The following is a 25,316-nucleotide window of genomic DNA, read 5'->3' on the forward strand; positions in this document are numbered from 1 at the left end:
CAACCTGATCCTGTAACCCCACCAGGACAGGACACTTCTAAGTAAGGCATTAATCTTATGTTTACATGATTTAATAACCACTAATACGACATTGATGTTTTGCATCTGAAACAGTGAATCGTAATTACACTCTTAGCACTGCACTCCTTCAAGTCTATTTAACGTCTGCAGCAATGAGCAGAAGCTCAACTTCCCGTCTTCTTCCTCTTGCACTCCCTCCATCCTCCCCCTGTTCTGCACCAGCTGCCTCAGCTGGCTCCATCCCTGCTTTGCTCCCTCTTTTTTTCACCTCCTCTGTCGCCTCCTCGTCTCATCAAACATCCTCAGCAGCGCACTCCTTGATTGCTTCTTCCTTTGATTCCCTCTCTTTCTCTACCCCGCTCATTTGTTGCCCCCCCCCCCCCGTTAAATATTTCCTCCAGTCGCCTGCTCCCTCCCTCTTAGCAGGGGTGAGGCAGGGTGGGTGATGATGTTGGTAAACTACAGCTGTGTGGAGGGCACAAATCGAGCAGTATACTGGTGGCTCACAGCAGCAGTGGCTTTCCTCCAGCATAACTGTAAACAGAGGGAGTGAGACAGGGGGAGGGGAGGGGACGATGACCTGAATTAGTCATAAGAGAAAAGAGAGTTAATCTAAGTTGGGAACTGATTAAGGTTGATAGACAAGAAGGACAAAGTTGGAGGAAAATCACTGGGTTTGACTCTTCGCACATCATGCACACAAGCTGGACTGTATCAGATTTTAAGGATTTCCTGCCTGTTATTGGAGCGATGAGAGGAAAGTGTGACAATAACAGAGAGAAGACAAAAAAGAAGAGAGGGGAGGACAGAGAAAGCTGAGACAGCAGAGAGGAGACGAAAGCAGACAGAGGCCATCTGCTTTACATCATCAGAGAAATACAGGGTCTGGGGAGAGCCACGGTGAAACGAATGGGGATTCAAACTTCTAAGGGAAGCTGCCTCATTTCTCTAATTCTCTTGCCAAAACACACACTAATTTTCTATCTGTTATCTTAACGTATTTGAGTCGAATGTATTTGAGTCTGTCCATTCAGCTGTTTAAAGGTCATATTATTCAATCTATAAGCAGCCCTGGTTTTTACAGTGGATTTACAAGTATTCACAAGTCAATGACCAACCGGAAAAACATCATCCAGCTCAGGAGGTCAACACCAAAGAGGACGGACTGTGGCCAAAGAGAGATTCACATTTGTCCCTGACCGGTGTCAACGATAGGGTGACTGGGTGACGCAGTGACGGAGGGAGGTAAAGAGGGTGGAATGCATTTATAACAGCCAGTGGACTAATATTCATGCAGCATGTGTGAGACTCCAGCGTGTAAATGTGCACTTTGTTAATTTTAAGATCACTTCTGTGCAGTCTTGACAGTTTGCCGCAGTTAAGAACTGTAAACAAATCCTTTCTTTTTAACAGTTTTACTTTATGTACTTTAAATTATTGACAATTCTCATACACGTTCTCTAATGGGAGATGTTTAACCACTTTTAAAGAAACTCTCTTGGCAAGAACAAGAACTGCAGACACATTTCATAACATGTTTACTGGCCCATGTTCTTGCAGATACTCATTCAAAATCACAAATTCACCTTTCGTGATTTTTCTGTCTGGTTTTAGAGCCGGCCATAGTCATAGCCACAGTCTCTGGAGAAACACTTTTTCAAAGTTATGAATCAATGTTGGCTGCTAGAACCTTGTGGTTCTTTCAAATCTCAAATCTCATCTTCCATCACTCTTGTTGAAAATCTTGATCAGCTGGTAGAAAGAAAGTAAAGGTTTAAAGTTGTTCCATTCATATGTTCGAAATAGGACTATCAAGTTTATCAAAGTTGCAGTTGACCTCTGGAGTTCCCCACGGTTACCTACCTGAACCACAATTGTTTTCGGTTTACGCGCTGCAGCTTATATAGGGTGTTTTTTTATGCCGATGACGCACTGCTGTACTTCTCTCTTGATCCTCGTATTATACAGCAACCTGACTTCCGACATGGATTTCTAGATGTGAATATAAGTGTTATGCATATTGCCAAACCTTTAAAACTTAACACTGACAAATCTGACCTGGACAGCTGTGAAACACACATTGGTCTGTGAACATGAACCTGACCAACACAACAAAAACAGCCTGCTCTGGGTTTTTACCATGGATATTCTCAAACCAACAACTCAGGAAATAAAACAGAAAGAGAAGCGTCCGTGTCGTAGATCAATACAACAGTGTTTCTATATACGATATGTACAGGGCACCCACGGTACCAATCTATGACTCCGACTTTAGAGACTAGGCGTAGGTAAAACAGGCGATCCTCTCTGCCCCTTACACTCATTGCTCTGCTGCCTACAGGTCACTTTCATATAGTGGTTCAGAATACACGGGGCTGTGGTCTGAGATTGTGATTGGATTGTTGACTGATTGTGGGTGTGACTCTGTGGTGACGTGATCCAACACTGGTTGCTACAGTTAACAAAAGCAATACTGAGGTTGGCAAAAATGATCGTGGACGTCTCCATGTATCATACGATAAGTCGATATCGGAATTTTAGTGACAGGCCTTAGTTTGAAACATTTCCTGGCCTGTACGGATCAGCTGATGCTTTTATTCTTACAGTGTAAGAATCTGCAGGTTTACATGAGTTTCCAGTATCATGGCTCTTGATTGCCACAGAGACCAGAAAAGGCGGCACCAGAGGAGACAGAAGGTTTATGGAGGGAGAGAAAGAAAGGGGAAACTGAAAAGGCGACTGCAAAGATCCCATCTTGCCAAAACTTGAACATTTTTTTCCACTAGTCTTACAGAAACCAGGGTCTTTCCTGGAATAAAAAAAAAGGTCTGGCCAGGACTGTTGGATACAGACGCCAAACAGATGTCCCACATGTAACATTGTTCTGAAAGAAAAAGTCAGTAACAGAAACATACGCGTATGTTAATATAATTAATTCACAGATTCCTTCATCTCACCATTCATCCTTTCATGCATTCATTCATTCACAGAACTGTCATCCCCCATCTTTTTGGTGGCTATTTTTATCATGTTCTCTGTAGCCCGAACGCAGAGAAAGCTGATTTTCCCACAGAAACTAGATTCCTCATGCCTGACCCCCACCATCCCCCTCTATTCTACTCCCTCCATTTCCGTCCTCCTGCCTCTCAGCTGTGAATGGAACCAACCAGACCTCGACCACTGATCATACTCAACCTCAGCTGCAGAGAGAAATGAGGCGAAAACACAAAATGCCACAAATAAGTTTATATACATGGATTAAAATCAATGCTTGAAACTGCCAAAACAGAAACAGCTCTATCCCTGTACCTACTGGCTCCGAGCACGTCTCCATCATTATAATTTCAAATGCACAAAACTATAGAGTAAAGCACATCAAATGATGCTTCGCACCCACATCCTGGAGTCCCCTCTACCTGCCCACACATGCATTGGAGGTAGGAGGTAGTTGGAAGTGCAGTGCTGCTGGTTACCATTACAATGATGGTCAAAGGTGAGGTGGCGGAAGTGTAACCCTCTAGGGTGGGCGTGGCCGCGTCCAATGACATCTGGTCCTGCCGTGAACACATGTGACCGCAGTCGGCCCCGCCCACCGAGCGCAGGAGTAGGACCACGCTGGCCGAACAACCCATAATCCACTGCTGTCGACTCTCAGCTCGGCCTGGTCCCGTCCAGCAGTAAAGGCTTCACCTGGTCTGTACCTGAGCTCAGCTGTCTGTCTTGATGACACAGTTTCGTGCAGCTCACTTCAGCCCCCTGGTCCAGCCAGTGATGCTGCGCCGTGTTCAAGCCCGGTGGGAAAACTGAGGCATCATAGCCGTCCGACCTCGCCTCCCCCTAAGGCTTCACTTCCACCAGTCCTGCCCTGCAAGCTCCCTCTGCCTTTCCTGCACTGCTCTGCTCCAGTCTCCAGCTCCTAATGTTGCCGCTGCAGAGCTCACACAGTGGCAGCCTTACATGTCTCTCTCTCCCCCTCTCTCTCTAACACACACACACACACACGGAGAGAGACTGCAGCTGTGCACGGTTCAGCCCAGCCCAGCTCACCCAACAAATCAGAGTCTACAATAGTTGTCAGCTGACCAGAACCAGCTGCTATATACACACACACACACACATATACTGTATGCACGCACACGCAGACACACACATATTCTTTCTGATTTTCATTCTGCTGCATTCACTTGTCGGTGTCCAATTTTTTTTGCAGTCACACCGGTCCTTTCAAGTCAAGAGTTCTGCTGGCTCTGCCTCTGCAGTATGTGCACTGACGACACACTCCTGCACACTGCGACTGATTCTGTGAAATAAACTGTTGCTTTTCACAAGACAGTGCACAGAGATTCCATTGCGGTGTGTGTTTATGCATATTCATGCATCTGCGACAGTAAATTCTGTTTAATATTCCAGCATGGAGGTGGGCAGAGTGTGTGTCAGGCTCGGGGAAGAGTGTTTGGGAGCAGTGGTGAGAGGGGCTGTTGAAAGGAAAGCGGATGGTTGTAAAGTGGGGGAGTGGGCGGCTTTACAGACGGAGCATGCATGTGGAGTTTTCTGACTGTAGAGCTACAATGTGAAATTCCCCCCCTGACTTTGAATCAGCACATAAACAGGCAATAGGAAACCGACTGAAGCCTTTCAATAAAATTCCACGACATCAGATTTGATGTCCCAGAGCTCCAGCGACAATCGCTTTCACCACTCAGATTTTTCTCATGTCACCATAACATCTGGTCTCTATCATTTGTGATTCCAGTTTGTGGCTTAAGTGAAAGAAGAAAGAGCACTCTGAGAACAAAATGGTTTTCAAATGCTCTGCAGCAATTTGAAATCTCGTCTAAAATTCCTCTTTGTGTTCGTGCCAGTCACACTTTAAGTTTTGCAGCCTGGATTTTGGTTTGGAGAGAGAAGAGTTGACATGATCCAAACAAGTGAAACCAGCTGACCGTGACAAGATGAACTTCTTTAAGCTGTAATATCTATTCAATGGAACAATAACTGTTAAAATCAATTAGAATACATTCCCATGGATAAATATATGTCCTATATATGTGGTGAAGCTTAATGTGGTAATATACATGTGATGGTTTGAATTCACTTGTATCTTTTCAAGCTTTTATATTTAGTTTTGACACATTAACTATAATTTAATTTGTGGATGTTTCCAATTACATTACACTTTTATAACAAATCCCTCGTTTAAACATGCAAATGTGTCCAACAAACGCTGCATGTACGAAGCATCGCTGCAATAGAAACAGCTTTGTGCACCTATAGGGTCGTTTAAAGGGAATGTTTAACATATTTAGCTTGTAATGCAATATAATTTAGCTTGATGTATGCATAATAGTCAAAGGCCCTCAGCAGATCTATAATTTAGTGACATATACAGTAATGTGGAGGTCCAGACATTTGCACATGCCGCGCTCCCTGCAGAGAGTAGGAGGTAACCATGGTGATGTTGTTAGGTCACGATTAAGATCGTTCCATGTGAATGTGACAGAAGATGCCACCCACCGCCCACATAAATGCTCATTATTATAATGCTTTACATAGCTAAATATAAACAGCGCAACACACACAAACGCATAGAAAGGCGTGTGCACACAGGGCCATCGCAAATTCTCTCCCACGCAGTGTAGAAATATTAATGTGCCCCACTCGGCAGGAGATGACAGTGCAGTCATGTCCAGTGCAATGTACAAAGAGGCGAGAGAGATGAAACGCTAACCGCACCCACCGCCAACACCATCCTCCCCATCGCCCCCCCACCCCCTGCCTCCAAAACCACTGCATCTCAGTAAAAGCTCTTCAGTGCAACATGCCTGATGGCAGCAGCTAAAGCTCACAGAAACCACAGAGATGGGCTTTGTGTGAACGCCAGGCCTCCACAATGGTCCTGTCATGCAAATATGCCCACACACAATCATGCCCTCTAGCTGCCAGCAGAGTCCCCATGTTCCACAGCCGAGCTCGCATTCACTCCGCCTGCCTTCACACTGTACACAAACACTGATCATATCACTGTAGCATTTCGACTGTCTCCATCCAAACCATGGTTCAATTTTAATTATTCCATGAACTGATGCTGTACTGCCCTATAGAGTCTAACTAGATAATATGATTTTAAATATGAGTTTAAGTGATGTTGAGATTACGTTCATGTGAATTTTGCCTCTTCTTCCCTGTTGGTTGGTCGAATGGCTGGTTTGTCAGCAGGATTACGCAAAAACTACTCAACGGATTTCCACAAAACTTGGTGAAAGGATGGAACACGGACCAAAGAAAGACCCCCATTAAATTTAGTGGCAGATCCGCACAAAAGGGCGGATACAAGATTTTTTAAATAACTTTCTTAAACATTGCAAAATCTGCCTCATTTAGGGGACTGATATCTATAGATCCAAATAAAAAAATCCAGATCTGGTGGATTTAAACGTGGTTTCATAGGGCGGTAGGCCCTTTTCAGCCACTGTACAGTGACAATAGGACTGGAAACCTATAACTATCACCAATATGTAGCTGAGATAATGTGGATTCAGAGAGGAATCCACACTTCATCTGTATCTTTAATCATTTTAGAACTATATGTCCAAACGGACATGAAAAAGTTGGTGCAAAGATTTTAGGGGACTGTTCGAATTCCTATAATTAGGACTCTCTGGTGCAGCAGATCTGTGCTGCATCTACACAGTTAGAATGAAACATGAGGAGAATAATGAGCAGGTCATGTTATTCAAATATCAGATTACCAAATCTTACAAATTTGCCAACATTTACACATCAGCCAAGTTTCAAACTTTTTTAGCAATATGTTTTTCTAACATGGTTTTTATGCACTGGTGCACACGACACAAAATAAATATTCGATGGAAAAGATACAGTGCTTGTATTTGGTGTCAGGAGTTTGCTGGTTTAAGGCTATTGTGACATTATTGGATGAGGTCTGATCACATTACATTCATGCTGCAAGTCTTTCACTGATGATACAAAGCCAAATAAATATCAAATGAAAAATTCCTGCACGTTTCCCATTGGAAAACCTTGCAGTCTTAATGCGGAAACGCTGCAGTCTCCATTACACTACTCTTTTTGATCTTTTATTTTGCGAGGAAATTGTGTGAAACTATGCTTTCAGATTTTTAAATCTGAAAGCATCTACCTCTGCGTATGAAAGGTGCTTCATAAATAAAAATTGCCTTGCCTTGATCACTACAATCCTCTCTGCAATTTGTTTGTTTTGCTGGAGCCCGTTTTGTGATAGTTTCACTTCACCTCCCTATGAAACAGAGGGAGGGATGAATTTAGAGCAGAAGCACCCGAGGCGACTTTCACAGAACGAGGTGGTGGAGTGTTAAATATGTGATGAGGACCTTGAACCTGTGTGGAAGGGAAACGAGGAAACCGACTCAGGCTCTCTGCGGATGGAGACACAAACATGGAGGTGATACAGAGCTAAGCAGCTCATCTCCCGGAACACCAGTATACTGCAGTTAGAGGAATAAATAAATTACAAAATGAGAGGGGAGAACAAAACTCTACAAGGATAGTGTCACATCCCAAGACAAAAACACAAAGGGTTGACACCATGCACAGAATGAGATGCAACAATCTGCTCTACTTCTTCCTTCTATCTGCTTTTTTCCTCTTCTGTCGCTCCCTGTTTATGCTCAATTGCTCATCTGTAACTCACATGCCCGATTTCTAAACTCCTTTGAAACTTGGATGATGAATTCCAACCCCTTCTTTATTCCATGGGTCATTTATTCTTCAAATAACTTCAGAGAAAGCAAATGATATGGAACCGTTCTTTCTCAGACTTTTCCGAGAAGAAAGATAAAAGAAAGGAAACAAGAGAAAGCACTTGTGACTTTGTAAGTAACTGCTGCTATTAAATGTGACCTTGCAGGAAAAAAAAACTAAAAGAAGTATTTAAGTAGGTTTTAATTCCCAGGGAGATCTCCAAGACAGAATCAGGGCCTTTAAATAATATGAGAATAGAGAGAGCCCTCAGTAGAGCGCATACCTAACAGTCCCCTTAAATTAAATCAAGCTGCACCACTTCGCACAAACTCATTGATATCAGTTCCCTAATTTAGTTCCAACTCAATCCATGAATTATTCCCTGGGAAAACTGGGAAAATGTTGAAGAATGCACCATCTTGCGATGTTAAAGAAAGTGATAAAAACAATTCCTGGATCTGCCTCTTTTGTCCGGATCCACACCGGAATTTATTTGATTCTTCCTGCAAGTTTTATTTCAGAAAAGCCGTCTTTATTTTTATGTTGTCACATATAAACATTTTACTGCTATTGTTGGTTTTCAATGCAATATAATTCATATTTAAGCAGCTCATTTATAAAACATAAAGTGTACAACTTGAAGACAGAGTTTATAGTTTTGCGTGTTGTTCCGATGACCTGCTGAAATAAAAGAAACACTGGGAGGTTAGCTAACTTCAATAAAAGGGAATGTGTTTGGAAAAAGTTTGCTTGTGTGTAACCAGGGTTAAGTTGTGTGTCAGTCTGAGCGTCTGTAAAGGATGACATCATCGGGGTGTATAGGGCCCTCATTTTCAGAGTTAATGTTTTCCAGCTGTACGGTATCGGCCTCTGAAATCCCTCCGTCTCCCAGTGGAACCTTTACTTTGCTGAACAACACTGGAAGTGAAAAAGCAGTGCACGGTCATGTGCACTAGTATTGCAGAAGTTTGGTTTGTCTGCGTGTGTGCGGGCTGCAATTGCATGCAGGTTATTTAGAAAAAAAGACCAACATAAGCTATTCTACTGATTTCAAATACCTCAGCTAGGTCGAGTAGGAAACCACAGTCCATTTAAACTCATCCGCGCTGCATTGTAAGCAGTTAGCTGGGCTAAAGTTAGGCTCCCTGTAGAGCTGCAGGCTGACTCATGGCAGCAGCGTTTGATGTGGCACAGGGCTCCGCTGAGTTTACTTGGGAAAACACTATCCTGTTCCCATGGTGACCACAACAGGAAGGATGCTGTCACTCACGTGTGCCGGGTTCTCGGCAAACTCCGGCCTGGCCCCCCCATCGTGGCACTCGCGGGGCAACAACAGGGACACAGGGTCGACCTCTATGCACTACACCCCCCTTGTTCTCACACAACACACACACACATCCAGTGTTTTTGTGTTATGTGCTGCAGAGATGGTGGATTCACACTGAGCAGCTACGGAAAGACGAGAACACTGAAACTACAAACCTTCAGATAAAATAAATCTGTTTCTCAGGAACCCAGCTGCAGATCATGCAAGAAAGAGTTTTATACGTTTTGATCTGATTTGTTTGAGCAAATTAAATTGATCAAGTCATATATATGTTTCTATATCTGTCGTTCAAAGGACCCATTTTTATAGCTCATAGAATAAAGAACAGGAACTCTGCAGCTCAAGACGTTCCTATGTTTTTCTATGTGGTTTATCTTCTTCTCTAGCGCTATTAATATTGTCTCAAACTCATCCTGATTTACAGTTCTTAGTAAAACCTCAGCTGGTGGTTGCAACACCACAGTAAAACGTATTTTTGCAATAACAGGAAGACACAAAAAGTCTGCAGGTTTTTTTTTTTTACCTGATACACATATTATATCTCATAGTAAGATGACAATCAGAACTGCCTTTCTCAGAATTTGGATTAAGGTTTTAAGCCACTATTCTCTGAAAAAGAATTTATATGAAACTCATCTGGTGGCAGAAACCTGGTTACAAGTCAGGTGAAAGATATTTGTGGGAAATCATGGCGTTGCCCTGCTGTGCAGCAGCTGCAGCAAAATAGTGTTTGAAGTGCATCTGCTCTTGATTTTGTTGTTCCTCCATTATTATGCATCTCTGTGTTAGATTTGATTTGGCTTCTGATGTCTGATTGTCACATGATGCACAGCAGCTTTATTATTGGTTGAAGCAACCTGGGGAGGAAATTAGAAATGGACTTCCCTCTTAATGCAAACAATAGAAAACTATTTTAATTTGAGAAAGCAACGGCAAATATCAGTCAAAATCCTGATTTACTATTATAACTTTGCAACCCTAAAGTGAAAAGATCATGTTGAGTGATGTGTAACTTTTTTTTCAGCTGTTCAGCTGTTTTCTGGAGGAAGTAACAGGAAGAACTGAGCAACAGCACACAGCCAATGCCATCTAGTGCTGAGAGCTCACCACAGCAGGCCCGGTGCATCGGTCTGTGCCAGTCTCCACACCCCGGAGTATCAGCCGCTACCACTGCCATGTCTCCACCGAATGACCTGCAGGAGGCGCTCTGTGCCAGAGATACTATCTGGTCGTCTGGCAGCTGGTTTGTTTATAAAAGGAAGCTATTAAAATGTCTTTACTGAACTGAAGTCCCGAGGCAGAGGGGGGAGAGCATGAGAGGGGATGATGAGGAGGGGGATATGGGGAAGTTGGTGAGGAGCAGCTGCATTGTTAAGACATTTTCTTTCATTCAGCTTGAACTCACCGCCCCGAAAATTCAGTCCCCAGTCCCAAATCCCCCCAAAACCTCCAGAAACCTCACGTTTCATCGTGTCCACACATACCCTCTTTTTTTAGTATTTGCAAAAATCCAGACGGGACACAAATACAACACACAGCTTAGTTCATGTAGCATTTGAAGAGGCCCCCCTCTATGATAACAAACCATCAGGCAGCATATTGTGTCAAATAGAGCCTGACGGAGGAGCCTGTCCGATTATCTGTAACTGTAACTTTAAACATGTTTAGAAACGAATAGGTCAGCTGTATGTAAAGTGGGAAAGTGTTTTTTATTTATTTATAGTTTGCTCATTGCATAATTTATGGAGACACATGAAATGCATGTGGGATAAAACCAGAGTCCAGAGATGGTTTTATATTCAGCACCAGGAGATCGTCCAGGAAACGGTTTTTCTGATATGGTAAAATATTATTTTATTGTATTTTCTCGAAAAAGTTTTACTCTATTATAATAAATACTTTTTATGATGTTAGTGGAAGTGGTCTGTGTTTCAGGTGAGATGACCCACATCTAAGTACAGTATTGTTTCTTTGTCTATTCTGTAAGATCCTTCCATTCAGTTTGGAGTCAATTGTAAAAACAATAAAACTAATACTTCTTTTTAATATATAATCTCTGGCCGCAATAAATGTATTCCTTTGAACCCTTGGCCAAGAGTGTTGAAGCAGTTTGAAGTGAAGTTTCTATTCTTTTCTTTTCCCCCCTGTTTTTCATTCTTTTCAGGTTTTCTTCGTTTTCTTTTTTTCTTGTTGTTTTTGGCTTTATGTGGTGTGTTCTGCTGGGATTTTACTTTAACGTATTTATCTTTACATGTGTTTTTTTCTCTAGCAAAGGCTCGGTGGGATGGAGTGGTGGGTGGGGATTAAGACTCAATGTTATAATAAAAACAAAACTGCTTAAGAAAAATAATCACTGACTGCCACCTTCATAAACCTGCATCACGGTGAAAAAAAAAGCCCTAACTGTAAGACAAGAGAGTACAAATATTACATGTACTAGAATAGTATTACGGAATACCAGTCTTAATTAGCTGTATAAGCAGCAGAAAGACACACAGCTACTGTCACAGAGCTGGTGCCTCATTAATTCACTCTCCCACGTGGCATCTCTCCACATCTCCCAGCGGTTCTCTCCCCCTCCCCTCTCCTCTCCTCCCATCCCCTCCTCCCTCCTGACGGTTGAGGTCACAGCTTCTCACGCGCTCTGCAATGAATAGTTTGCAGTACTACCCATCTTTATGCAAATGCATGTGGTGGTAAAGCATTTTAACTTGGTGGTATACTTTTAAAATGTTACTGACCACTGTTAGATTGTTATTAAATATTAAAGTAAAACGCAGGTTACGTTTCAGCTTGGTCTGCACACAAGGGACAATTTAAGGTAACAGCATTGAGCAGAGCAGAAGAGCTGTTCCCTCAGTTGTAAAGGAGAGAAGGTTTTTGCCAATAATAATCTGTTCATCGAACGCTGACATTACAGGAAAGAGCAGTGCAGCAGAATAATAAATACCATTCCTGTACAGTAGTCATAATTCCTCTCTCTGCGCTGCCATGCCTCCGTGTGTTTCTCTGCGATCACATCTGGGTCATTTCCACAGCTGCTGAAGGCCTCTCCTGTTTCCCGTCCAGGTGAGACAGGAGCCAAGTCAAACTCTGAAATACCCTAAATCTCTTATCTCTACTTCCGCTGCATATCTGAGTCACTGACGGTAGGAAACTGTAACTGTCCTGTAATTTGTCGAGCGATCTTTCCAAACGATTTCGGTTTTCCTGTTAGCTTGAAAAATGTGTCCTCACTCTGAACCCGGCACTTCATCCTACATCAGCCTGAAGCCAATATTTACTTTAACGTAGTCTTGGCAGAATTTCACACTCGGACGGTGGACACGGTGGTGAAAAGCTAAAACATCCGTCGGTATTTAAAACATTTACATATGAGCTTAATTCACACCAATAACAAAATCGTCAGACTTTATGAAGACCCCCCCAATCTACACGCTCACAGTTATGAAGAAGCCCACCTGAATGCCTTGCGTGCAATAAATGCTATGGGCAACTATAACGTCTACATACAGTATGCCACCTACACAAAGCCTACATGTGACCTCAGAGTAATCTCCACACCAGCGCTGACTATCTACCAGACGCCCACTCAGCACTGCTCCTTCTCCCCGAGGTCCCAGTGTAGACGGAGGACGCAGCTGTTCTGAAGACTTTTCCTTGTGCGCTCTCATTATGCGTTACCCTTCCTTATACGTTTCCCCCCCAATTCCCTCCCCTCTTTCTCTCCCCCGCTCATAGACTCAAAAGTCCCTTCTCCAGCTCCCTCTCTGCCCGATGCGCTTATCCCCCCTCGCTTATTTCTTTTGCAAACCTCATTTCAAGTCTTTGCCTGACGTTTAAGGTGCACAAAATTGATGTAGTGAGTCAGACACAAGCAGCCAGTGGGTCAGCACAGGTGCACAGACTGGCTTCGGATGTAAAATAATATAAATTCCTACTGACTCCTTCCCGCTTAATATCAGCATCCACAGCCATCTCAGATAGTCACGGATTTATGTATCACTTCACTACCTTCACTTTTTAAGCTATTTACCTCGAGGCTATGTTTCCGGGGGGACACATTTCAGTGAGACACCTCTCAGTCAGCAGTACTCTTGACTTGGCAGAATAAAAACTTTGACTGTACACTGACTATATCCTTCAAGAGTCCTTACACTAAGTTAGAACTGGACCTAAAGTAAAAAATTACTCAAATTTTGGGGTATATTGGTTCATGTAATTCCAGTTTCATTTGGAAGGATGGGGCATGGGGCCAAGAGAAAACCCATTTAATTCAACAGGACAAAGGGGTGGATCTAGGATTCTTTGTGAGTGCTATTTGTTTTTAGCTATTGCGTCTATGAGCTGCTACTCAAGTCAACACATGATCTGTAAGTGAGAACTGCCTGTTCTATTTCTTACAGATGTACAGGTACCACAGACATAATAGAGTGTGTATGCACCTGTGTACCTGTATCTTTGTGAGCGTTGTGTGAATGGATGTGTGTAACCGCTGCTGATGCCAGTAGTGAAATATGAACAATAGCTGCTGCCTGTTTCTTTCTCTTGTACTTCCTGACACTGGGGCCAGGAGGACAGACACGGTCAGACAGGATTATGGGAGGTTCAGCCGGGTTGATCAAAGCCAACAGGGAACAGTTCGACAGGCAGAGCAGAGAGGGAGAAAAAGGATCTAGAGGATTTGACCACGTGACAAAAACACAGTCCTGTTTTAAGATTTACAGACTCTAAAGTCGACATGTACAAAATGTAGCATCTGATAATTTGTCATTTTTGGCCGCTAGGGGTCAATGAAAACAATAACAAAAGAGTGTCCAATAGAAACAGTAGTAGAAAAAACAGCCGACTGCTCTCTGGCTAACATGGTGTTTCTCCTTCGTCATACATGGTTTGAGCTGCGGGTTACAGCAGTGACAGGCAAAGCCACAGGTAAAGTCGATGTGATGCAGTTAAAAGTCGAGCAAAAGGAAAAGTCTCGTTCCCTTAAATTAAACTGGGGGTTTCTTTGGGTTTCGGAAATTGTTGGAAACATTTTTGCATAATTTAAATACCCAAGTCAACAAAATATTTAACATAGGTCTCTTTGTTTTTAGACATTTTAACGACGAATTGTTACAGATTATATCTCTAATGAGATGGATCCTGCCCCTGCTCCCTCTGTCCCACTCTGTCCAGTCAGAGGAGACAGTAAATGAGAGTAAAGTCCATATCACGTAGAACTGCCACAGTGTGTGTGTGTGTGTGTGTGTGTGTGTGTGTGTGTGTGTGTGTGTGTGTGTGTGTGTGTGTGTGTGTGTGTGTGTGTGTGTGTGTGTGTGTGTGTGCAGATACACAGGGTGAGGGCAGCAGGCCATGGAGGTCGGACGGTAATGGCGTTAACATATTCATGGGCTCCTACTCTGGAATGCAGCGTGAGGGAGAGACACAACACAGCGATTCACTCGCAGAGAGTTGCTGAACTATTCTTAGTCCAGTATGTGAAGTGGACCCCCCCCCCCCTTTCCTCAACCCCTCTCTCCGAGGGCCATGAACAGAGTCTGGATGGACGAGTGGAGTGGACGCTGGTGTCTGTGAAGGTGCGGGGCAGGGCGGCGAGGCTGGATGGAGTTTTACAGAACGAGAGAGGGTATAAAAGTTAAGCTCTGGCGAGGCGAAGCCTGGTCAGCTCAGTGTGAATGCAGCGGTTCACTGGCTGTGAAGCCTCTCTCTCTCTCCAAAGAGCCTATTGTAAAGGCACTTTGGCACAATGTGTGGCGCCTCGGGGGACCTCGCTCTCTCCCTCTCTCTCATGTGACCTCACAAACACTGACAGACAGACAGACACTTTCTCTCTATCCCCTTTTCCTACCTAGACTAAACAGACTTTTATTCTCTTATACAATTCAACAACTGGCTGTCTTACACCACAATGCTACTGTACATGTATTTCAGGGACTTCCTGTGCTCACACCCAGCACGTACATTACTGAGATCACTGTGCAGCATCACACGGAGTTCAAACAGTGGGGGGAATTCAGCAGGAGACAGTGTCACCAGTGACACTCTCTCTCTCTCTCTCTCTCTCTCTCTCTCTCTCTCTCTCTCTCTCTCTCTCTCTCTCTCTCTCTCTCTCTCTCTCTCTCTCTCTCTCTCTCTCTCTCTCTCTCTCTCTCTCTCTCTCTCCTCGCTTTGCTTTTATTTCTCTGCCCTTTCTGAATGAGTCATTTAGACGATGGGGGATCGAGAGAGACGCACACACCAAGGCCTGGCAGTGCACGGCCCTACTGTTATCAGGCAAACACGGTCGAGTCGCAGGCAGCTCAGTCATAACAAATGTCAAAGAGCTATTCATCTTCTCTAATCCCTTTCTCTATTCTCTTGTCTGCGTGTGTATAAACACACCGGTGACAGCAGAAGCATTCACTCAACATAACAAGGAGCGAGGAGAAGAAGAGCCGAGTGAACGTAATCCAGGGGATGTTGAAGAAAGATGGAGGCAGTAGAAAGGAAGTGGAGGTAATTAGGGGAATTCATGTGGTGCCAGGATAAAAAGGCAGAGAGGGAGCAAAGCAGCAAGGTAAGAAGTGAAAAGGTAAGCGATTGAGGTGAGAGGAGGTAAAGTGGAGGGAGGAACAGAGAGGGAGACGGGGTGAGGGGAGGTCTGACAAGAGGAAAAGAAAAGGTATCTGTCACCCTGCTGCTGAAATCTCAAAAGTGATACGAGACATATTTAAGTTGCACCACATGACGGAGGCGCCAAGGAGAAGTGCTTCTGAGAAACGCTGCAAGCTGAGTTGTCTAGAGACACCAAATGCATCTGTGTGTGTGTGTGTGTGTGTGTGTGTGTGTGTGTGTGTGTGTGTGGGGGTGTGTGGGTGTGGGTGTGAGTCAGCATGACATCCTGTCCCTCGTGTGCACAACCACGGCCTAGGAGAAGGTGACACTTTCACAACCTTATTTGTAACTTCTTTGCAAGATATGACAGTAATGCAAGCTGAGACCGATAACGATCGTGTGACAATAACGCAATGGTGATTTTGAGACGGTGGACCCAAGACATGACATGCATGCAAAATAACACAAATAAATCAACATCACATCTCTGAATGTGTGTGTATGTCTGCTGAGCACGATCAGTCATACCCTGATGAACCACAACATGAGAGCCGTTACAAGTTTTAATACTGGGGCCTGTTTTGATTGTTTTTAAGTTTCAGTTATTTTCCATGACTTCATGTTCAGTCAAAACAACCCAATAGCCACAACATTAAAAACCTCTGACACATTTTAATATCCTGGCTGATCAGTGGAGCGCTATGTACCAGCGCTAATTCAGCTACAGTGTAATCAGGGTCTTCCCTCAAGGAAACTGCACCCGGATCATTATGCATCTTGTTTTGTGACCAATTTCTCTAGTAGATAATGACCTCAACACTAGCTGGAGTCAGTCAGTTATGGCACTTGCTGAGTTGGATATAGCATTTTTAAGACCATAATGAATGAAATTTAAGATCTATGTCAAGTACGATATGAAGAAGATAAGGTGAAGTAGCTGAGTAGAATTTAACCCTAAAACACCACGTTATCTCACAAACTACAGACAGAGACAGTATCCATCGTCATTCTCATAGCCAAGCCGAGTGTACTGCAATAGGTCTGACTGGGGTGTTTGTTTCAGTGACGATTATCAGTTCCACGTTGGTCTTGTCTGTAGTTTTCTCACAGCGTGCAAATATCTGTATCGTTGAGAAAGAAAGACAACAAACTATGCATGCAATCAAGAATTTATCTTCAAAAATGAGGGACGAAAGTAGCATTAAATGAAGATTCACATAATGAAGATATATTTTTAAGTATGGAAGACATTCTTAAAACTTTTTAGAAACCCAACCTAGGGTGTTATTCTATATAGTTGTTCTTTATATCACATTTAATGTTTTATGACTTTAGCAGAAATGGTTTGTATTTTATCTGTAACGTCCAACCTTCACCCATTATTCTGTATATTCCTACTTTAATAGTTCCAATGCAACGTAAGAGACGCGAAGCTCTTTTCTTGATTGTTCTTGTTGAGTCTCTTTTCTCTCGCAGCCATATTTGTATGGTTATACAATCCAACTGCAGTACGTTTTCCAAATCTCCGACTTATGTAAGAGCATAAGTGTATTGGCAGGCAGGGAAATGTTGATTTGTCAGGCAGCTTTGTATCCGAATCTGTGGGAATAAAACAACAGTGCGCTGCATTTCTATTCTCTGTCCGGAGGTGCTGTGAAACGCAACTTTCTTCAAGAACTGTAACACTCGCGTGGACGCCCACAGGGACCTGAAAAGTTTCCAGCCTGCAAACTTGCAAATTTAGCACACTCCAGTTTGCTAATGACATGTGCAAATACTGCTTGTAAATTGGGCTAAATGTATGATTACATGCACAAACATGGACAGGAGTGTTTATAAGATGACAAGATATCTGCAGTAGAGCCTCAGTGCAAACTGAATCTTCCTCTTCCTCTTCTCGTCCTTCCTCATTCCTTCCGGTCTTCCTCTTTTCATGGTCTAACCTTCTGAAATGATAAGAGCCACAGACTGCTGATGTCTGATCTAATAATGAGCTCGGTTCTGGCTCCTGCAGCGCTCCGGCTCTGGCTCCTGTCCTACCTCACCACTGTCCAGATGTAATAAGAGGAATCATGTGAGAGAAATGTCAGGATCAGTGCACATCTCCTTCAACAGTCGCAGCCAGTCTTCTAATAACGTCTTTTCGAAAACGAAGCAAAAGAGATAAATAAAACATAAAACAAAGGCGGCGATGAAAGATGGAGCGGGTTGTTATTAAAAGAATAATACAAGCAGCTGCACAAACCAGTAAATTAACTTATACGATTTCTTGTAAGACGTGGATGAGAGGAGCGTGGGACCGGAGGACCAATAGATGAGATGAAACAAGATACACTGGAGGGGAAAAAGTAGAGATATGCGAGGAGTGATAGGAGTGCTTCCTGTTAGAATTCCAACGTAAGTGACCTTTCTGTGTTGCCGTGGCAACAGAGGCATGGATGGTGGGAGAGTAATTACTGGTAATCTGACCCGTTTCTCTCCACCAGGACAATTGATTTGCAGCCTTATCAGTTTGACTTACTAGTATGAGACGGGAATATTAGTCTGCTTTGCCAGCGACCGATTAACGAGACACTGACGACTCTCTTCTTGAAACTGAGGTGTGGTTGATTCGAGATAAAACGCTGACACGGATGAAAACTCGAATGCTGCAAGGCTTTTTACACAGCTTCACTCAGAGCGACCACAAGTACTCTGTAACAGGCAGACAGCTATAGGGCTTCCATGCATGTATGCTAGACAGATAGTCAGGTCAGCATGTCACGCACAATGCATCACACGCAGACGACATGATGCGTCATTGGGGAGCGAGCGGAGTCCGACTGACAGCATGTCCCCCGACGACCACACGCAGAGCGCCCCCCACCAACAAATGACTACTCCACGCTGTCTGACACAAAATGTAGCTCCAGACAGACAGAGGAGAGGAGAGGAGAGGAGAGGAGACAAAATAGGATTGGACGATATGACAAAAAGTTCTATCAAGATAAAAATGTACATATCAGTTGATATCAATAATTATCAAGATAAATGTCACACTAACTTTCTTTTAGGTTTAAAGACAGATTTTTGCTCCTGGGTGAAGGTTGTAGTTTTAAACTCTTCTTTTTGAGCAGAAAAGAAACTTTGTAAGCTTTGGGTCACATAAAAAAAAGAAAGAAAAGGAAATAGAGGAAAGAAAATAATATTAAAGTGTGACCTCCTTTCTTTATGTTGCAGTGTGAGTATGTGTGTATTCACTTTTTACTGTTAAAGCCAAAGAACACTCACAGTACTTCTCTATGGCAACTGGTTAAGGAGAACAGGAGCAAGCACATGAGCATGGAGGGGAACCGCATTGGTCAGAGACGTCATACCAAACAGTTTTTCATGTATTAAGTCCATTAACTATAAGTCACACTGATTTAACATCACTGTCAGGTAGTTTCCAAAGCAACCCACACGTTCTTGGAGTGATTTCACAACCTCCAGGCTGTTCTCATAAATCACACCATCAGACTGATTCCTCCTGTTTGTGGAACGTAGGTGAGGAAATACTTTTTTTATTTCAGCTACACGTCAGTTTTCTGGGGTCTTCCACCAGTGGGGCCAGTGTAGCACTAAGATTTTTACCTGACAGTAGAGACCGACTGATTTATTGGTTGGCTGCCAACAATCAGCCGATTTCAGACTCTCACAGACAAATCTTTTCAAAATTATATTCTACATCTTTATGAACTGATTCCCATTTGTCAGATAGAGCAAGAATTTTGGCTCTTTCAATTAGTTTAGTCTGCACAGTGATTTGAAGTTATGCTGAATCAGGAAAAACAACACTGGTGTAGTTATTGTACAGATACATTACATACAGGGCCGTCTTTATGATTGGAAAATAAACATTGGCTACACAATGGAAAATTCACAGAAAATGCGTGGACTGACACTAGGCACCAGAGACAGTAATATGTGAACAGGCATGAAGCTCGTCATACCATAAGGGCACCGGTGCTGCCAAAGGCAAGAAGCAGAAATATCTGCCAAAGAAAAGACAGGACCACGGGGACATAACACCAAAAACTGGAAGCCATTTGGAAAGGAATGAGCATGCATATGGCCCAAAGCAACGACGGCTGGTGACTGCATACAAGCAACCCTTTGCTAGTGGGCAAATAGACTCAGTTACAGTGGGATGCCAGGGCGGGCACACTCTGCCCAATCTCTGGCTGTGTGGTTAATGTGGCTGGCGTCCTCCAGGCATGGTATGACATGTGGTTCATCCCAGCAGGGAGCCGGAGTCACAACAACAATGACACTTGTGTCCTCACTGTTAGGCTGCTCACTTTTGCAGAGATGCAAAATAAAAACACTCTATCTGGTGCCAACAATCAGAAATAGGTTGAAAATACAGTTGATAATGTTATTTCTATTTGATTTATATGGCTCTGAGCTGGCAAAAGCCAGTGGCAGGAGGCATTATGTTTTTAAATTGTGCATCCATCCCAATATTGTGAACACATCTCAAGATCGTCTCGAGGGAATTTCAAATTTGGTACAAACATTCATTGGACTCAGAGATGACCTGATTACATTTTGGTGGTCTAAGGTCAAAGGTCAAGGTCATTGTGACCTCACAAAACACATTTTTGCCTTGTGAGCATGTTAGCTCAGGGATGCCGTGAAGGAATTTGGTACAAATGTTCATTTGGACTCGCGGACAAACGGATTTCAAAGGTCAGAAGTTCACAAAGCACATTTTTGCCATGTGAACAAGATATCTCAAGAACGTCTTGAGGGAATCTCTTCAAACTTGTTAAAAACATCCACTTGGGCTCACGGATGGAGTGATATTGTTTTAGTGGTCGAAGGTCAAGGTCACATGTGACCTCATGTTCTTAGGGAACATGATATATCGGACACATCCAACCACCAAGAGAATTTCATTACATCTGGCAAAAACATTCACTCAACACAAGGATAACCTGATTAAAGCTTGGGGGTCAAAGATCAAGGTCATTGTGAACTCACAAAACCCGTTTTTTCCCCTGTGAAAAACACGTCCAGGGAACCCTGTCAAATTCGGCACAAATGTTCACTTAAGACTCACAGATTAACTGATTCGATTTGGGTGATCAAAGGTCAAAAGTCACGGAGACTTCTTCTAAATCTAGAAAAAATGTATAAAGACTGAAACTGCACTGGTTGCACTGGAGTCATACAACCACAGTGCGGAAATTCTAGTTATATCATTTTTCACTGTTATGCGGTATACAGCAGCTCAGAGACAGACAAGATGTAATGGAAAACATCCCATGGTCACAGAAACACAACATGTCTTTATAGAAACCAAAATTCAACCACCATTACATCCTTCAGTCTTGTAACTATCACCCGTCCATTCTCCCTGCATATTTGAGGATAGGTGGGCTCACCGCTATGAGAAGCAGAGACGCGGTGATTACTTTCACAGAGCTGCTCATCAGAGGAAAAATGCAGCGTGCACCAGGGGGATTTTCCAGGTATCATGTACGCTGCACACGCTCATGGATACACACACTCACACACATTCACACAGACACTTTGGTTTCGTCTGACTTGGGTCCCATGCAGAGCGGCAGGGACAGTGAGAAACGGAGGGTAACAAGTGTCAGAAGTGACTCGAATATAGAGGAAAGTGGGGAAGCCATGGAGTCACCGGGGGGTTGACGTTCAGTGAATGAGGAAAACTGGTTAGTATGAAAATGGAGAGGGGGTCAGTGAGAGAGAAGAGAGGCTCTCGCTTCAGTGGATGTTGTGCCATAGGGCCTGATTCTGCTGACCTGGTTTCTTTCCCCAACAAAGGGCCGTGCATTAACACACTCACACAAAAAACATCCAACGCCTATGGACATTTACACACCCACTTAACCTAAGCCTGTACACACACACACACACACACACACACACACACACACACACACACACACACACACACACACACACACACACACACACACACACACACACACACACACACACACACACACATTATACCAACCCATTAACACACAGAACCTCTCTTCGCTACATTCTTGCATCATATATCTGTAAATATGACTGCAAGTAATTATTCGTGGCTTTTTTCATCATTACTTTATCAAGATATTAGAAAAAATGGAGTAACCAGGAAGTTTGCTGCACTGGAGGATGATAAAGAGAAAAAGTGCTGATGAAAAGCGGATCTCTCTTTGTGTATCTCTTGTTGATCTCTGCCGTTCTTTCTGTAACTTTCTGTAACTTAACTCCGTTACCTCCACCAAGGAGCTTACTGTATGTTTACACCAGGGTTTACAGGGCTCCAGGATCTTTTCTCTTTCCTATTATATTTCTACTATAAGAACTAGACAATTGTGTAGAGGGTTGTTGGGCCTTAGCGGAGGTATGCGCTCTACTGAATGCCAGTAGAGTCTAGTTTGTCTGTTATTTTTACTTGAAAACCACAGGCTCAATGTGGGACTTCAGCTGAAGTGCTTTAGGGCAAGGCACTGAAGCTCTGCGGTGTTTTGTTCCTCCGGTGCAATACTGTGTCTAAGTGTCCAGCATGATACCAACTAGAACAGTCCGACACCAGCTTTGGAAATTCCTCTGATACTGCTGGAAATGCCGGGTCGGGCAGCGGCGAGCACGCGAATCTATGAACCGATCCGATACCACGTCTTTAAAGTATTTGCAATTTTATTGTCCCAGAAATCACCTCTTCTTTGCTGCTCCAACACAGCAGTTGTGCTGTACTGCCACGAACAAGGACTGCCCAGCGATAGCCAGAGAGCTAGCTAACAGGTCAGCAATTTGGAAATACTTCATGCTGATAAATCCCACAAGAAAAATAACCATATGCCAGACTTCAGTTTCCAGCTAAGTAAAGAAAGTGATTGTTGTGCATTCCTAGATTTATTTATTTGTGTTCTTTTCAGCTATGACTGTCAAACTAGAAAATAAAAGCACCATTCATCCTTTGTATGTCTTTGTTTATCAAAGGGTTTAACCTGAGCCAGGCCACACACCAACGATAGCACTCATCACTTCCGTACAGGGTTAGTAGCATACAGCATACGTTACATGTGATTTGTCATTTCTTTAAATGCACTGGTATCGGATCGGTATCGGCCGACCCAAGGTGACTCACCAGTCAAAGTATGGATCCAATAAAACAAATCAATAATGCACGATACTGTCTTTCAACATTTGTGGACATGATTGATGCAAACTGTCAGCAAACCTGATTTTCCTTTTAAGGCTCGTTTTCATATTCTGTAGAGTAAACAACTGGCTGCTCATAGAAAATGTATATGAGGTTTAAAATTGGCTCTTCACTTCTTTTCTAGTTTTAATCCTGTCTTCTATTATTAGATTTTCCCTCTTTTTTTCAATCAATCCCAGCTTCGCTCTGCTCTGCCAGTGTGTCCCACTGACACACTAACACCAGTCAGTGCAGAGGATGGAGAGACTGGAGTGGAGTGACCTTTCCCTATGCTAATCTCCATAGTATGGACACACACACACACACACACACACACACACACACACACACACACACACACACACACACACACACACACACACACACACACAGATCGTGAGGTGGAGGATTTGTCCTCAAAATGACATCATCAAAATACAAATCCCTCTCCAGTGTGTGTGTGTGTGTGTGTGTGTGTGTGTGTGTGTGTGTGTGTGTGTGCGTGCTTGTGCCTGCATGGGTCCTGTTTTTCTTTCATTCTCCTGGCTCTCCCCTCACGCATGTGTCAATCACAGCCTCTCCTTCCGAGGCGTGACACACCCACCGAAGCGTCTCCCTCACATCCCACCATATTCACACAGCCTGATCATGTAATTGGCCTTAAATCAAACCCAGTGGTCGGATTAACCTCTCTCTTTTCTTCTCCTCCTCTGCACCTCCCTTCATCCATCCATCCATCTATCTTTCCCCCCCCCAACTGGGCATCACGCCGCATCCTACTACACCCGCTGCATTTCATTCACACTGGAATACACTACAACCCACAGAAGGAAGGGGGGGGATATGATAGGCTCTACCTCTTACTAGCCACATTACCAGCCAATAAGCAGCTTCTTTACGACGGAGGAGTGGAGAGAAAATGTGGCGACCACTGCGTCTCATCCTCTTTTGGACGTATTGAATTGTCCCTCTCTCCCTCTCCTCCTCCGCAGGATCAATATACGAGGGCTGCTGCGCCAAGCGCTGCACGGACAGATGCGACGTGAATGTCAATGTCAGGCGTGCAGATGTGCAGCAGCCCGGTGCGCGCGAGCAGAAATAAATAGAAGTTCACGTGTGGCGCTCGTCGCAGGGGCCCACAGGTGGTGATGCGCCTTCCACCACCTCCTCCACCATGTTGGTTTCTCTCTCTCTCTCCCCACGGGTCTCACTCACCGTCACTGCGGAGTGCCGGACCGCGTTGCTCGCCGTCTGCCGGATCTCGGCCGCGCTCCCCGGCTTCAGCAGGTTCTTGGTGAATCTCCGGGTGGACTCGGCTGCCATCTCCGCATCCGAGCGCCTGGTTCAGCAGCACGGGATGTGTGTGTGTGTGTGTGTGTGTGTGTGTGTGTGTGTGTGGGTCCGCTGCTGCTGCTGCTCACTCCTCCTAACATGAGCCGACCGGGCTGTGTTTACACTCACACACACTCACGCACACACACACTTCACACACACACACCACAGTGCAGAGAGGATGCCTGTGCGCCGACATGCGTCAAGTGAGACTGAAGAAAGCAAGCACTTCCGGTTGTCACCTTCATAATAAAACACCCTGTACGACCTGCAACCCTGACATTGATGGTGGGGTAAAAGGTGGTGCATGTATTTTGAAGGGCCAAAGCACCAATTTCCAGTGTGGAGCATCCATCCTCTGTCAACTTGATTATGCCAAAGATAAAAAATGATTCAGTGCTCGCAAATGAATGATGGAGCCTAATGAGAGCTTTTTAAAATGTGGTTCAAAAGAAATTAAAATAAGAATGCATGTGGATTTTCAACATCCAGTCTAACAACCGCTGCTTGACCATATTTCAACGTGTACTCTAATCATTCATCTCAAGGGGAGCTCTGAAATGTCAACTCATCTGCAGTCCAGTCACGACCAGTGGAGGATGGAGCAGCATTTACAGTAGAGGTTACTACAGAGAGAGACTCAGGCCAGCAGCGACACCTGGTGGTTTGTAAACAGAGCAAGTCTCATAACCACGGTTAAAGGCCCAGTGATGTAGGTGGAAGGGATCTATTGGCAGAAATTGAATATAAAATCATCTAAGTTGTACCAATTGTTGTTTTCCTTACCCTAGAATGAGCCTTTTATATTTAAATACTTTATATTTATATCAGTAGCGAGTCCTCTTTACGGAGTACACCATGTTACGGTAGCCCAGACCGGACAAACTAAACACCTTTTGAGTTTTTATGACAACTGAAGGCTGCCACAGGTTGTCTTTCATGTTTGGAAAGGGAGGGCGAGGTGAGGGGTATTCAGCTGCAACATGCAACTTCACCACTAGATGTCACTAAATTCTACATACTGAACCTTTAACTGTCAAAGAGAGGTGTGCATTCATGTGTCAGAGAGGACAGTTCATTCATTGAGGAAAAAAACAATGAAAC

At 43.8% G+C, this 25,316-nt stretch overlaps 1 protein-coding gene across 11 annotated transcripts in view; it reads right to left on the reverse strand.

Annotated features, from left to right (window-relative positions):
• The window catches only part of dock10 (dedicator of cytokinesis 10), a 62,294-nt gene extending 37,892 nt beyond the window's left edge, over positions 1-24,402 (reverse strand). For 5 of the 11 annotated variants that reach the window (XM_034604162.1, XM_034604161.1, XM_034604169.1 and 2 more), the window contains exon 1: positions 3,495-3,962. In XM_034604162.1, the coding sequence (XP_034460053.1) occupies positions 3,495-3,653 (159 nt within the window). In that variant the 5' untranslated portion in view covers positions 3,654-3,962. Of the gene's footprint in view, positions 1-3,494; positions 3,963-24,095 lie in introns of those variants that run through there. The other 6 variants (XM_034604166.1, XM_034604159.1, XM_034604165.1 and 3 more) reach the window with 4 other exon arrangements.
• Between the last annotated feature and the right edge of the window lie 914 nt (positions 24,403-25,316).

This window comes from Hippoglossus hippoglossus, chromosome 13, assembly GCF_009819705.1.
Source record: "Hippoglossus hippoglossus isolate fHipHip1 chromosome 13, fHipHip1.pri, whole genome shotgun sequence".
Classification (NCBI taxonomy): domain Eukaryota; kingdom Metazoa; phylum Chordata; class Actinopteri; order Pleuronectiformes; family Pleuronectidae; genus Hippoglossus; species Hippoglossus hippoglossus.